Source organism: Mchenga conophoros, linkage group LG1, assembly GCF_057382185.1.
Source record: "Mchenga conophoros isolate Kocher_MC1m ecotype Shallow Benthic linkage group LG1, M_conophoros_male_GT1.1, whole genome shotgun sequence".
In the NCBI taxonomy this organism is placed as follows: domain Eukaryota; kingdom Metazoa; phylum Chordata; class Actinopteri; order Cichliformes; family Cichlidae; genus Mchenga; species Mchenga conophoros.
In genome coordinates this window covers 27474951-27488509 of record NC_140526.1, presented here as the reverse complement: position 1 = coordinate 27488509, position 13559 = coordinate 27474951, and the positions used below count along the sequence as shown (strand labels likewise).

Genomic DNA, 13559 nt, shown 5'->3' with positions numbered 1-13559 from the left:
CCTCTAGCTGTGTGCCTTTTGAACTGATGATCTTGGAATCTGTAGGTATTTAGAAACGGTTCCTACTTGTGTAAATCTACAATTATCCTCTTTGGAGCCTGACAGAGTTCCTTGTCAATCAGTCAATCACGATCACTAATAAGAAGTTAATAGGAACCTGTCAAGTTAAATGAAACTGTAGAACCGTCAGTATCACTTATTAGGTTTTAAGTGAGTCAATCTATATGTTTGAGCCTGTATGTTTATTGTTTCATTGCCCCAACTTAAAGCCATAGGCACTGACCAGACTCTTTTAAATGAACGTGCAGCAGTGTTTAAGTGCAAAATGGAAACACTGTAGTAATACACAAATGGGTTAAGAAGTCAAACAAATCCTGTTTTCATGCTTTTTGAACTTTAATGCTGGATCACGCTCAACTTAGCAGTGACGTCACTCTCAGCTCAGACATTAGACATTAAATTAGTCGTTCTCCTTACATCCAATTACCTAATGTTATTACAGAGAGTGTATATGTACTTTAATGAGCCACACACCTGCATTCTGCTTTAAATATTTTAAAATGATGACTGGGATCTCGATCAATGCTACCGCCAAACGCATGCATAAATGCAATATGCATATATAGCGACTCTGAAGAGCCCCAATTTTTACAACCATTACTACGGCGTAGGACTTAAATGCTGGTTACTAAAAATAGGTGTGTTAATAAAGAAACACAACATGCCAAGAAAGTGTTTTTGTAAAAGTTTGGAGTTTATAAAAGTTTAATATACAGTTTAAAGTTGCAATAGCAGTACAACACATTTTATAGGAGTTTCAGAAAAAGCTTAAAAGGAATCAATCACAGATGTAGAGTGCATTAATGTAAAGATTTGAGCCTTTTATATCTAGATGCCAAAATGGCAGTTTGGTTTAAAATGTTCACTTTTTGCATTTAGAACAAACAAAAGCAAAAACAGAAAAATATTTAAGGAGCCAAAAAAATGAAGTACTTTGAATCGAGAAAGTATTTTTCTCTCTTTAATAGGTAGTCCATAACAGACTGAATATATTTGTATAATGGCATTAAATAAAACATTATCTAACCCAGTATTATACTGCACTATCCCCCATTTTAATTAAAACCACACATAAACACTTAGGCTAAACTGTTTCTCATCTCTCCTTTACCATCCCTAAGTACAAAGTCTGAGTTTTACACAAAATTTCAGCACACCAAAACTGAAAATGACATTCAATCTGACACCATTCATAGCAACTAAATTTACCAAGAGACGTGATTGATCTGGATGTTACCTGTACAAACACGGTCCAATCTAAAAATATAAGCTGATGTTCTGCAGGAAGAACATTTGAATTGTTTGCATTTATTCTATAACTCTAAAAGCTCAAATAGCTGCTGTTTTATAACAGATTGAATGACTATAAAACATCTGTTATAACAATGGCGTCCTGTCATTTACACAAACTATTGTGTGTTAAACTCCAGTTTCATAGACCAACAAAGCTTAGACCATACTCTATGAAGTCTAAAGGAAAATGTATTTTTACACATTTTTGACATTTTCGGTGTGTTAGAGGAACATTCGCTCCTTGCTGTGGGAGAACCGTGTGTTCAGTTCCTGAGACTTCTTCAGCAGCCGCTTCTTCTGCGCTTCATCAAAGCGGTTCACTTGCAGGTCTGCGTCACGATCGAATGGTCTCCTCTCGACTGGCTGGTCAGCTTTCTCCTTCGCCTTCTCCTTCATCTTCTTTGTGTGAAGGCTCATCAGAGACTCCGCACGTTTAGAATCCTAATAATTAGTGACATGTACAGAAATTTTAGTCCTGAACTCAATGTGAACAAAAATGCATACTCTGCTAAACGGGAACATTTAAGAGATGTGAAAAATAAAGTACAACCACTTACATTATACTTGGACACTTTCTCTGCCATTTCCAAGTCTTTGTGAGAAACATGTGGGACACTGTCTTTCTCTGCTTCACCCTTCTTCTTTCCCTCAAGACGTTCCTATTGGTAAAGGCCAACAGACGAATGAGATAGAGGCAAAAATATGTAACAAATAAAAAGTAAACCTGTTTTCATTAAATACCCTGGCTTTGCGCTCCCTGTCTGCTGGTGTATCCGTCCAAATTGAGCGGTCAGCATTTTCGGGACCTGACCTTTTCTTAAAAGTTCGAGCCCCCAAGCCAATATGCTGCAGTTCTGGCGGGAGCTCAGTCATCCATGTTTCTCTGTTCAGCACCTCAGGAGCATCCTGTTGACATGCACACACAAAGAAAAAAAAAAACTTTAAAACTTTAAAATGGTGATCAGAGAAAGAAGAAATCCTAACACCTTAAAATACGGTTAGTCTTTCTGTCACTTTTTATGCATGGATTAAGCTGATTGAACCGTACAGTGTATAGCAGGGGTGTCAAACTCCAGGCCTCGAGGGCCGCTGTCCTGCAGGTTTTAGATCTCACCCAAGGTCAACACACCTGAATCAAATGATTAGTTCATTAACAGGCTTCTGGAGAACTTCAAGACATGTTGAGGAGGTAATTTAGCCATTTAAATCAGCTGTCTTGGATCAAGGACACATCTAAAACCTGGAGGACATTCGAGGCCTGGAGTTCGACACCTGTGGTGTATAGTGTCTGGGATTAGGGCTTACGTCTCCTGTCAGCTTCTCTTTCATCCTTTGTGCTCTACGCTCAATGTCCTGAGCCATAGTGTCCTGAATTGGCCCATTGGCTAGCATTGGTCCAATTACATCCTCATCTTCTCCTTCGCTGCTGGAGGGTTCGGCTTGGTAGCCTGGAGGCAAGGCAGGCCCTGGACAACTGTCTGGATCTTCACCATCATTGTCTTCATGTTGTGCTCTGCGAAACCCAGGAGGTAGAGCTGGTCCCAGCACAGGCGGCCTGAGAGAACAAAGTAAAGTTACAGTTTTCATGATGATCCTCAGCTTATTGATTCCACTCCGTTTTTTTTCTTTATAGGATGGTGCTTTATAGGATAAATTTGCTCACACATCTGGTGAACTCGGACGTTTCTTAAATCCTGGCGGCAGAGCTGGTCCAAAGAAACCATCATCGTCTTCTGTGCTCACCCTGTTCAGAAGACATATGTCAGTGTTTTGTTTATCGAGACATTTCCTGTATTTTAGCTGTAATTCAGCAGGGAACCCACTCTGCGGCTCTTTCTTCACCGGCGTGTCCTGTTTTGACTCTTTTCACCGCTACCTCCTGCTCACTCTCATCAGAGGAGCTCGACGGTTCTCCCCGTTTGTAACCGGGCGGCAAAGCAGGGCCAACCACTGCAGAGTTTGAAGAAGAAAACTGAAGACCGCAATAAAAAAAACAATCGGACAAAAGCACTACGAATGCAGGAGTCAAAGTAAACGAGTGGTAAACATATAGTTTCACTTACATTCGTCTTCATAATCATAGTCTTCAGGGCTCTCCTTTCTAAACGTCGGCGGTAAAGCGGGTCCAATTTGTTTATCAGACGACATATTCAACTCTGGGTAATAAATCAGTCACGTAGCTGCAGCAATTTCTGGTTAAATCAGACAGATACCTTCCAACAGATTGAGGAAACCCGTAGGAATCAGATTGACCTTTGACCAAGGAAGTAAACACGGAGTGGCTAGTTTTTAAAAAAAAAATTAATTAATTAATAATTTATTGGTATCAACCTAGAGAGGACATAAATCAGAAATACATGAACGTTTCTGTCATTTATTCGACATGAAAAACTTTTCTAGATTGTTTTTGATTGTGTCGTTCAATACTGAGTCAACATTGTGTTTTTTGTGTAACATCCCTGCAAACAAAACAAAATAAAACAAAAAACACACATAAACACAGAAAAGGAGACATCAAGAAATCTCAGAACTCATTAAAAAAATCTTTCATATCATCTAAAAACAGTTAATTTCTCAAGTTGTTTTTTTAACTGTACGAAGAGGATACGAAGAGGATTTTATTTTGACATTTCAAACCGGAAGTGTTTTCTGCAGGAGTTTTGACGCGCAACACCAGCAGCCTGACCCACACCGGTCAGTTTGTCTTAGAAATTTCGGGAGGATATTTGGTTGTTATGCAGTCATGTCGGGCTTAGTTTGAGCTATTGCCCATTTAAAAGCGGTTAAAATGGGTAAAAAGGACAAAGGAGACCGGGGTACGTTGCTAATCCTGTGTTTTGACCTATATAATTAGCCATTAAGCTAGCTAACTAAGTGATAAGAAGCATTGTACTTTTCTTCTTGGACTCTGAACATTTCCAGTAATTATTCTGTGCTTTTGTAAAGGTTAACAGTTCCAGATAAAGACCATTAGATCAAGGATGTAGAAGCTAGGACATTAGCACGTCTGCAGCCACACTTTCTGCCTCAGTTCTCATATCGTTACATTCATCCCTGTTTCAGCCTGATCGTTTGTGAACCTTTTTTTATGCCTATGAATAGTTGCATACTCATGTTTGTATCCTTTGTGAATCAGAAAAAAAGTCCAAGAAGCGTTTCTATGAGGAAGAAGATGATGAAGAAGAGGCGGTGGGGAGCGAGTCTCAAGAGGCCATACCTGCTGCTGCAGGAAAACAAGTGGACGAGTCTAGTACAAAACTAGATGAATATGGAGCCAAAGATTACCGTGCTCAGATGCTGTTAAAAAATGATCACTCCTCACGTCCACTCTGGGTGGTAAGATGTGCTTGGGTTGTTGATTTCCTCACTTAAATTTAAAAAGCTTTGGTGTCCTTCCACTTTTATGTGGGAGATGTATGTACTTCTCTCTTATGTTGTTTTTTCTGTTTCCTTTCTCTCCTGCAGGCTCCAGATGGACACATCTTTCTGGAAGCTTTTTCTCCAGTGTATAAATATGCCCAGGATTTCTTGGTGGCCATTGCAGAGCCAGTATGCAGACCTAACCATATCCATGAGTACAAGCTAACTGCCTACTCCTTATATGCAGCTGTCAGTGTGGGGCTCCAGACCTCTGATATTGTGGAGTATCTGCAGAAGCTCAGCAAGACATCTGTACCTGATGGAATCGTGCAATTCATAAAGGTCTTACTGGGAGTATTTGGTGTTTTGAGGAATACTGCCAAAGATTGAACATTGCTGAAAGCACTGTTTTTTGTCGTGATATGCAAATCTGATCTCTCTCTTCTTCTCAGCTCTGCACAGTGAGCTACGGCAAAGTCAAGCTGGTGCTCAAGCACAATAGGTAATTTTAAAAATGGTTTCTTCACGCTTTGCATCAGTAGCACTCTTAGCACTTTTCATAAACTCCAATTACAATCCATGCTCAGGTATTTTGTTGAGAGTGCCTTCCCTGATGTGATCCAGCGACTTCTGCAAGACAATGTGATCCGTGAATGTCGTCTCCGCGCTGCAGATGGAACAGATGCTGAGCTTATTACTGAAGTCATCCACAGCAAGTCAGCGGTGTGCAAATGAACATTTTTTAAGCTCAAACTAATGTGTAAAATAGCACTAATAAAAAAGACTGTTCTTTTATATTCATATGTTTAATAAAGAAAAGTTTCTCTGATCAATCACATATTTAAATAGTTCCTCTTTCTGACAGATTTCTAAGTCTGTTCAAGAAAAAGAAGGCACTTCCAGCTCACAGCAGCCCAGTGATGGGGAAACCTCAACCCAGCAGGTCCCTGAGGACATCTTCAGCTACTATGAGCAGATGGATAAAGAAGAAGAGGAGGAAGAGGAGACTCAGACTGTGTCCTTTGAAATTCGCCAGGTGCATACCTGATTATTTTTTTCCCCCTGTAACGCTGCCACATACTTAATATTATTGCCGGCCCATATTTAAAGCTTTTAAACATACAGATTTAAACGTATTTTCTTACAACAGTGTTGGTGTTTAAATTTTTGCTATTGGTCCCCAAATCATCAGAAGTAAGTCAATTATTAGGTTATAAAACTGGGTGAAGTTTGGGAACTGCTTGATCAATAAAAGCTTATGTTTCATGACTTCATTTTAACAAAGTATGATCATTTCTTTAAAAAGCCAATGAAATATTTTAAATCCCCACACTAAACTCTACTCTGTTCTTTTTTTTTTTTTATTGTGGTGCAGGAGATGATTGAAGAGCTGCAGAAGCGTTGTATTCAGCTGGAGTACCCCCTCCTGGCAGAGTACGACTTCCGCAATGACACAGTCAACCCCGACATCAACATAGACCTTAAGCCCACGGCTGTGTTGAGGCCCTATCAGGAAAAGAGTCTACGCAAAATGTTTGGAAACGGTCGCGCCCGCTCAGGAGTCATTGTGCTGCCATGTGGTGAGACAGTGGATTTACTGTTGTCATAAAGGACAGAATGTTTAGTATAATATATATATAAAGACACAAATTTTTATTCCAGCGTTGTAGTATACTCTAAAAGACACTTGAGACTATCTTTTCATTTCATCAAACCTATGTGTAAGACACTCGTGTGTCTCAATAATGTTTATCCTATCTTTGTTTTACAGGAGCGGGTAAATCCCTGGTCGGGGTGACAGCGGCCTGCACGGTGCGCAAACGCTGCCTGGTGCTGGGTAATTCCTCTGTATCTGTGGAGCAGTGGAAGTCCCAGTTCAAGATGTGGTCCACTATTGACGACTCTCAGATCTGCCGCTTCACTTCTGATGCGAAGGACAAGCCTATAGGTTGCTCGGTGGCCATCAGCACCTACTCCATGCTGGGTCACACCACCAAGCGCTCCTGGGAAGCTGAAAGGGTCATGGAGTGGATGCGGAGCCAAGAGTGGGGTCTCATCATACTGGATGAAGTTCACACTATCCCTGGTGAGTTGTTTTTGGTTTTTGTGTTATCCTAAATATATCCGTATATTTATAAGTATTTCTTTTACATGCAGTAAACCAGACAGAATATTTTGGCGCGATTAGTCTCCATCCTAACTTAAAACTTTCTTTGCCTGTAGCAAGGATGTTTCGTCGTGTCCTGACTATAGTCCAGGCCCACTGCAAACTTGGCCTCACTGCCACATTGGTCAGAGAGGATGATAAGATTGTGGACCTCAATTTCCTAATTGGACCAAAGCTATACGAGGCCAACTGGATGGAACTGCAGAACAATGGCTACATTGCTAAAGTCCAGTGTGCAGAGGTGAGTCTTGCAGTATAACAGTAGAAATAAGATATTAGATTATAAAATAGATTTAATAAATAAGCAGCTTTTTTTTTCTGCATTCACTTTATAGATGAATCCGTAATGCGATATTATGGACATATACATTGTGGTTCTGGTCTAGAACTGGCCGATGTAATTCAAAATTAATTTTAATTGTCATTATGTAACTGATAAAGCAAAAAAATCTAAAGTAATTAATAAATCATTTCATCATACAAACTAATAAAACTATTTTTTCTGGTAAAGTTCAATTTAAGATGGTAACAATTGTGTCTTTTTCGTATTTAATTATATTGCAACTTTATGATGTGCTCAAGATGTGCAAATTTGCACATCTATTCCCCCGCACATTGATTGATGTTAGTTGTCACTGTTGATTATGATGTCACTTGTCAAATTCAAAACTAAATGTGTTAGGGCAGCTTCAAATGTAAAAGCAAAGCCTTTTAACTGTATTCATATTACAGTATGCTTTGAGTATCATCATCAGTGTGACTGGCATGCCTGTTCTTCAGGTGTGGTGCCCGATGTCTCCGGAGTTTTACAGAGAGTACGTTGCCATTAAGACAAAGAAGCGGATCCTGCTTTACACGATGAACCCCAATAAGTTCCGTGCGTGTCAGTTTCTCATTCGCTTCCATGAGCGACGGAATGACAAAATCATTGTGTTTGCTGATAACGTGTTTGCCTTGAAAGAATATGCCATTCGTCTCAACAAGTAAGTTACTGACAAAAAGAGAAGCTCCTTCTGTGTTTCAGGTTGCAATTGTTTTAACAAATTTTCACTTTCTCCCCAAGGCCTTACATCTATGGTCCGACCTCTCAGGGGGAGCGAATGCAGATTTTACAGAACTTCAAACACAACCCCAAGATCAACACCATTTTCATCTCAAAGGTAAACCAGTCAGTCTACAGGGCTGTGAAAAAGCATTTGCCCCCTTACTGGTTTCTTACATGTTTCAGATTATTAAGCAAATTTTAATATCAGATAAAAGTTACTTGAGTAAATACAAAATGCAGTTTTTGAGTTAAGATTTTGTTTATTAAAGGAAGGAAAGCTGTCTTACTTTTTTACACAGGGCAAGGTAATTACCCTCTAAACCTAATAACTGGTTTTGCCACCCTTGGCACCAAAAATTGCAATTAAGCATTTGCGATAACTGGCAACGAATATTTCACATGGAGGATTTTGTCCCACAGAATTGTTTTAATTCAGTCACACTGGAGGGCTTTTGAGTATGAATGCCTGTTTAAGGTCTTGCCAAAGCATCTCAATAGGATTTCAGTTAGGATTTTGACTAGGCCACTTTAAAATCTTCATTTTGCTTTTTTTTTTGTTTGACCCACTCAGAGGTGGACCTGCTGGTGTGTTTGGAATTATTGTCCTACTGCATAAGCCAAGTGTGCTTGAGCTTCAAAAGTAGTAAATCGGTTTTTCAAAAAATTTTGCCAATTTTTAAAACCAATCGTATAAACATTTGGAAGCTTGGGTAATGGTAATTACCTGAGGAAGGCAATAATCAGTAATCTTCTCTCCATACGATATGTAAGAACAATAGCTACAAAAAGTATTTTGACACATAATTCACATTTGCCTTTTATTACACAGTAAATGCATGCTGGTACTGTGACAGCGTGGTGAAATTGCACGTTTGCGAATTCTTCTGCAGGTTGGAGACACTTCATTTGACTTGCCAGAAGCAAATGTGCTGATCCAGATCTCGTCCCACGGTGGATCACGCAGACAGGAGGCCCAGAGACTTGGGAGAGTCTTAAGAGCCAAAAAAGGTCTGTTTGCTTATCTAACCATTTTGTCTTCTGGTGTCTGTGAGCAAAATCACTTATTTCAATGTCCCTGTCTGCTGTTTTAGGAATGGTGGCAGAAGAGTACAATGCATACTTCTATTCACTGGTGTCCCAGGATACCCAGGAAATGGCTTACTCCACCAAGAGGCAGAGGTTTCTCGTGGACCAGGGATACAGCTTTAAGGTGTGCTGTTAACTTCTTAACACGGTCTCATATGATTTGTGCATAATTAATTATAACCATGGTCATAGTGCACATTTCTTTCATGAAGGTCATGACCCATTCCTGTTGAAGTTTACTGTTATAGCTTGAAGGATAGTTTACAGCGAGGATGAGCGCTCACAGCTGGTAAATGTTTATGCCACTTAACCTTTAAAAACCCAATTCCTGAATCTAGTGAGTCCAACTGTTTCTGAAATATATTAAGCCTTGACTTTTATTTCCATATCCTGATATCAATTTGAATTCTTTGACCAAGCATAGTCAAAACTACAGCTCTCACGAATAAGTAGTTAAGTGTTTAAATCCCTGTAATTTGATTTTACCACCGTCTCACTGAAAGACTTAACCTGCTAAAACCTTCTTAAGTGATCACTCTTCTCTATCCTCTTAAGCCACAGCCTTCAAAGACCTGGGGCTTATGGGGAACGGCATTCATAAATGGCTGCTAAAAAATAAATAAATATTGAATGAATCATGATGTCTTCTAAAAAGCTGCTATGCCTAACAAAACATAGGAAAGCCACCCGATTGTGAGAGGGTCCATTAGGGTACGTCCATCCCTGTCTCTTGAACATCTCAAAGAATTTTGTGGTTAACATAATTTGTGTGGCGTCAGAAAACACATTTGCTAAACATTTCATGGATTCTATTTTGACCATTTTAACAAACTTCGGCACAAATATCCCCTTATCCAACCATTTTCTCCTGCTTATCCAGTTTAAGGAGACAAAATCATGATATCATGGTCTAGTCTGAACAAAAATGGATGTAAACTGTTATCTGACTGAATATTGCAAAGTGGAAATTCTCATTTGAGTATTGTACAGTTAAACTTATATGAATGAAGACTTTTGACTTATGGAACAAAATCTGAATGTCCCAGTTTCATTTTGTTTTGTCATAGAAGAATTTTTAAAGAATTTGGTTTCATTGTTTCCCGTCTGTCTGGTGGCATGTGTTGTGAGAAGAATTCCAAGACACACACTGAAAATCAAGACCTTTAAGCAATTCTGGCAGCAGTCATGCGTAGGTTTGTTTACATCAGGGGTGGGCAACTCCAGGCCTCGAGGGCCGGTGTCCCTGCAGGTTTTAGATGTGTCTTTGAACCAACACAGCTGATTTAAATGGCTCATCAACATATCCTGAAGTTCTCCAGAGGCCTGGTAACGAACTAATCATGTGATTCAGGTGTGATGACCCAAGGTGAGATCTAAAACCTGCAGGACACCGGCCCTCGAGACCTGGAATTGCCCACCCCTGGTTTACATGGACAAAACAAAGATAGAACAAGAGAAAAGACTACTTCTCTGACTGTAGAGGCACATTCATTGAATTGTATTTGAATAACAAAGTGCCTGCAAAGTCTTACAGCAGCTGAAAGGTTCACAGTAAAGTGGAAAATCAGTCCCTTAACTGTTATCAATAGTGATGGGCAGATGAAGCTTCATGAAGCACTGAAGCTTTTCATCCAATTGGTTCACCCCAGTGCAAAGCGTCTTGAAGCTTCATTTGCTCTAGTAGGACATCGACTGGACGTAAAAATATGAGAGGTGAGGTGTGGTTGTGCTTTTGTAACGTTGAGGTATGGACAGCTACAGACTGAGGCCTCAGTCCTGCCTGTTCACATTTTATTCAGTAAAAACAAAATTTTCACTGCTTTTATGACCTTTTTAGTGGGGAGAACATAGCTAGGATTTAATGATTTAACAAATCTTTTAAATCCTTTGTCCTCCACAATGCTAAATGGCTGGGAGTCCTCGATCACCATGCTAACCAGGTCTTCATCTATTTGAGATTATTGTCTTTCCTCAGGAGAACAAAGACAAAGCACAAATATAAATATCACACACGTACAACTTATTACAGTTGTATAATATTGTTAAATCATTTAGTAACATTACTGCATGCTATATTATCATTGCATTTGATGGCTCACCTGGTCTTGCTCCACAATCGGTGTTCCCCTTATTCTCATGCAAAGCTCTGTAGTGCCTGAGCATTGATGAGGTGTTGTTGTTATATCCCAGCTCCCTGGCACATAGCAAACACTTCACCTTGAACAAAAGTAAAGACAGCTTAACATAAATTGTATTGCACCATCAGTATTATGAAAATACATCTTCTGTAGAAATTTGCATACCTTGTTGGGAGGAATAAGATCAAAATGTTCCCACACAGGGGAGGACATCCTCCTCTTCTTAGCTGGCTCCATTCTCTCCTGACTTTCTCTGACTTTGACAGGTAATCACAAAGCTGGCAGGTATGGAGGAAGAGGACTTGATGTTCTCCACCAGAGATGAGCAACAGCAGCTGCTTCAGAAGGTCCTCGCTGCTTCTGACATAGATGCCGAGGAGGAGGTGGTGGCAGGGGAGGTGGGCGCACGACCTCAGGTGAGGAATTTCACCAGCTGTTAAGACATTTGTAGAGAAAGGATGTTTGGAGGGTCAACAAAATATTGACACTGCAGAGTCTCTTTGAAATCACTCCTTATGGGCCTACCAAATGAAGGTTAATGAAAGTTCACCACCCCCTCTTCCCTACACAAATATTGTTGTATTGCTGTAATGCTCACCGATTTGCTGTACAATAATATCTTTGTCATTATTATTATTATTTATTTTATTTTTTTTTGCACTATGTCATGAGTTACTCTGTGCTCCCCACCCCTGCTGTTGGTAACTTGCGTATTTTGTACATTTGATTACTCTCACTTCTTCTTTCTCTGTTTCCTGATCAGTTCTCAAGGCGAACCGGCACCATGAGCTCCATGTCCGGAGCAGATGACACCATCTACATGGAATATCAGAGCAGAAGCAGCAAAGCCCTTGCAGCGGGCAAAAGCGTTCATCCACTGTTCAAGCGCTTCAGAAAGTAGATCTACGTGCTTGACACCTTGATACCTAAAAACGTTCTGTGCTGTAATGGGCAGTAAGACAAAACTGGGGCATTGAAGTATGCATTAAAGAGCAGTGTTACGACCCGTCTAGGGCCAGGCCATAACATGAGCGAGGCACTCGCTTCCCCCCCAAGACCCAAGCAGTCACACGAACAAGCAGGTTTGAAGCCCAGCTGAACTCCATCGCGTCTGAATGGAGCAATGATCAGGGATAATGTGTCACTAAGTGGTAAAGCTTTTCGATGTCTGTAAATTGGATGGCTACTTGCATATGACATATAAATCACATTAACTTTGTAAGCAGCAAAAGATCAGCTCTTAGTCTTTTGGCATCTAAATGAATAAACCATCTTATTTACTGTTGGATAACACAGGTTATCTAATGGTAAAAAATTAGACTAATGCTGCCTTGACCTGCATGAGGACACGTTTGTTATTTTGTAGCTAATTCTCATATGCTGGTTAACAGCATAGCTTTTTGTAAAGTTGACTAGAATGTGTATAAAGCTGCTCCTGAAAGCCAACCACACAGATATGTTTTATGTCAGTTAATTCTGTAAAATGTTATTAAATATGTTTTGTAAAATGAATATTTTTGGACTTTTATTCTCCTTAGACTAGCAGTAATATACACAGCAGACAACAGACAAAGTCTCAAAGTCACAAAACGAAGCAGGACAATAAATCTAAAGAAATCTAGTGAATACTCTTCTGGCAGCAATTAAAGGTCACGATAGCACCCACTTGCTACAGAAGACATTATTTAATCGGACTAACTCATGATTGTGTAGCAATGTCCCCATGATTTCTTCTGAGAATGAATAAAGGGAATAAAAAAACTCCATTTGGATAAAAGCCAGGCGTGGAGAGGAGGGGGATAATTCTTTCTTTGTTGGTGACTTGAAGATATTCCAAAAAGAACATCTAGAGCCTGATGCAGTGTCTAAGCTGCAAAAGGAGCGACTGTGGGAAAATATCCACCTCTGCCCACCCAACCTCTGCTGGAGCACAGGACACGTGTGCCTTGAATGGCTGTGTTTTTGGCCTGGTCTTAATTGGTGTTTTGTGACCTCCGTTGACCCAAGGCTTATTGGCTTGGAGAGAGTGAAAAGTAATTAGATAGATTGGAATTCACGTGTCTCTTGAGAAAACTGAGGATGGGCCATCTGACTGTTGTACATTAATCACACATGTAGATAACATCAAGATACTAAGCCTACAGATTTATGTCCTTCATTCTGAAACTCGCGCGATTGCTGGGACAGTCTGCATTAATAAGTGTTGCTCCTAAGTTTTTAAACATTTAAATTTTCTGAGAACTAATCAAATGTTTCCATTTGCTCAAATGCCACCTGGCACTCATATACCAGCTGTAAGGTTTAGCCTGCCTGCAGGGTTCAAATGCAAAAACGCCTATAAATCTCATGCCTCTGTAAAGTCCAACTTTTGCAATCTGTCTGCACAAAGTTATATAAAGTTTCTCATATT

At 39.9% G+C, this 13559-nt stretch overlaps 2 protein-coding genes across 2 annotated transcripts; one reads left to right on the top strand and one right to left on the bottom strand.

The window, feature by feature from the left end:
• Nucleotides 1-733: 733 nt before the first annotated feature.
• On the bottom strand, nt 734-3633 carry gpalpp1 (GPALPP motifs containing 1). Its single transcript, XM_085272424.1, has 7 exons — nt 3417-3633; nt 3177-3303; nt 3017-3097; nt 2659-2908; nt 2095-2259; nt 1911-2012; nt 734-1794 (listed from the first exon to the last, which is right to left on the bottom strand). Exons 1-7 carry the CDS (start codon nt 3499-3501, stop codon nt 1576-1578), a joined length of 1029 nt encoding a protein of 342 aa, XP_085128550.1. The 5' UTR covers nt 3502-3633; the 3' UTR covers nt 734-1575.
• A 351-nt stretch (nt 3634-3984) lies between these two features.
• ercc3 (excision repair cross-complementation group 3) lies at nt 3985-12661 on the top strand. The gene is made up of 15 exons (XM_085272398.1): nt 3985-4169; nt 4490-4689; nt 4819-5055; nt 5166-5215; nt 5301-5436; nt 5579-5749; nt 6089-6293; nt 6485-6799; nt 6937-7121; nt 7661-7863; nt 7944-8040; nt 8816-8933; nt 9017-9135; nt 11416-11565; nt 11913-12661. The coding sequence occupies exons 1-15, from the start codon at nt 4142-4144 to the stop codon at nt 12048-12050; spliced, it is 2352 nt and encodes a 783-aa protein (XP_085128524.1). The 5' UTR covers nt 3985-4141; the 3' UTR covers nt 12051-12661.
• The last annotated feature ends 898 nt before the right edge of the window (nt 12662-13559 follow it).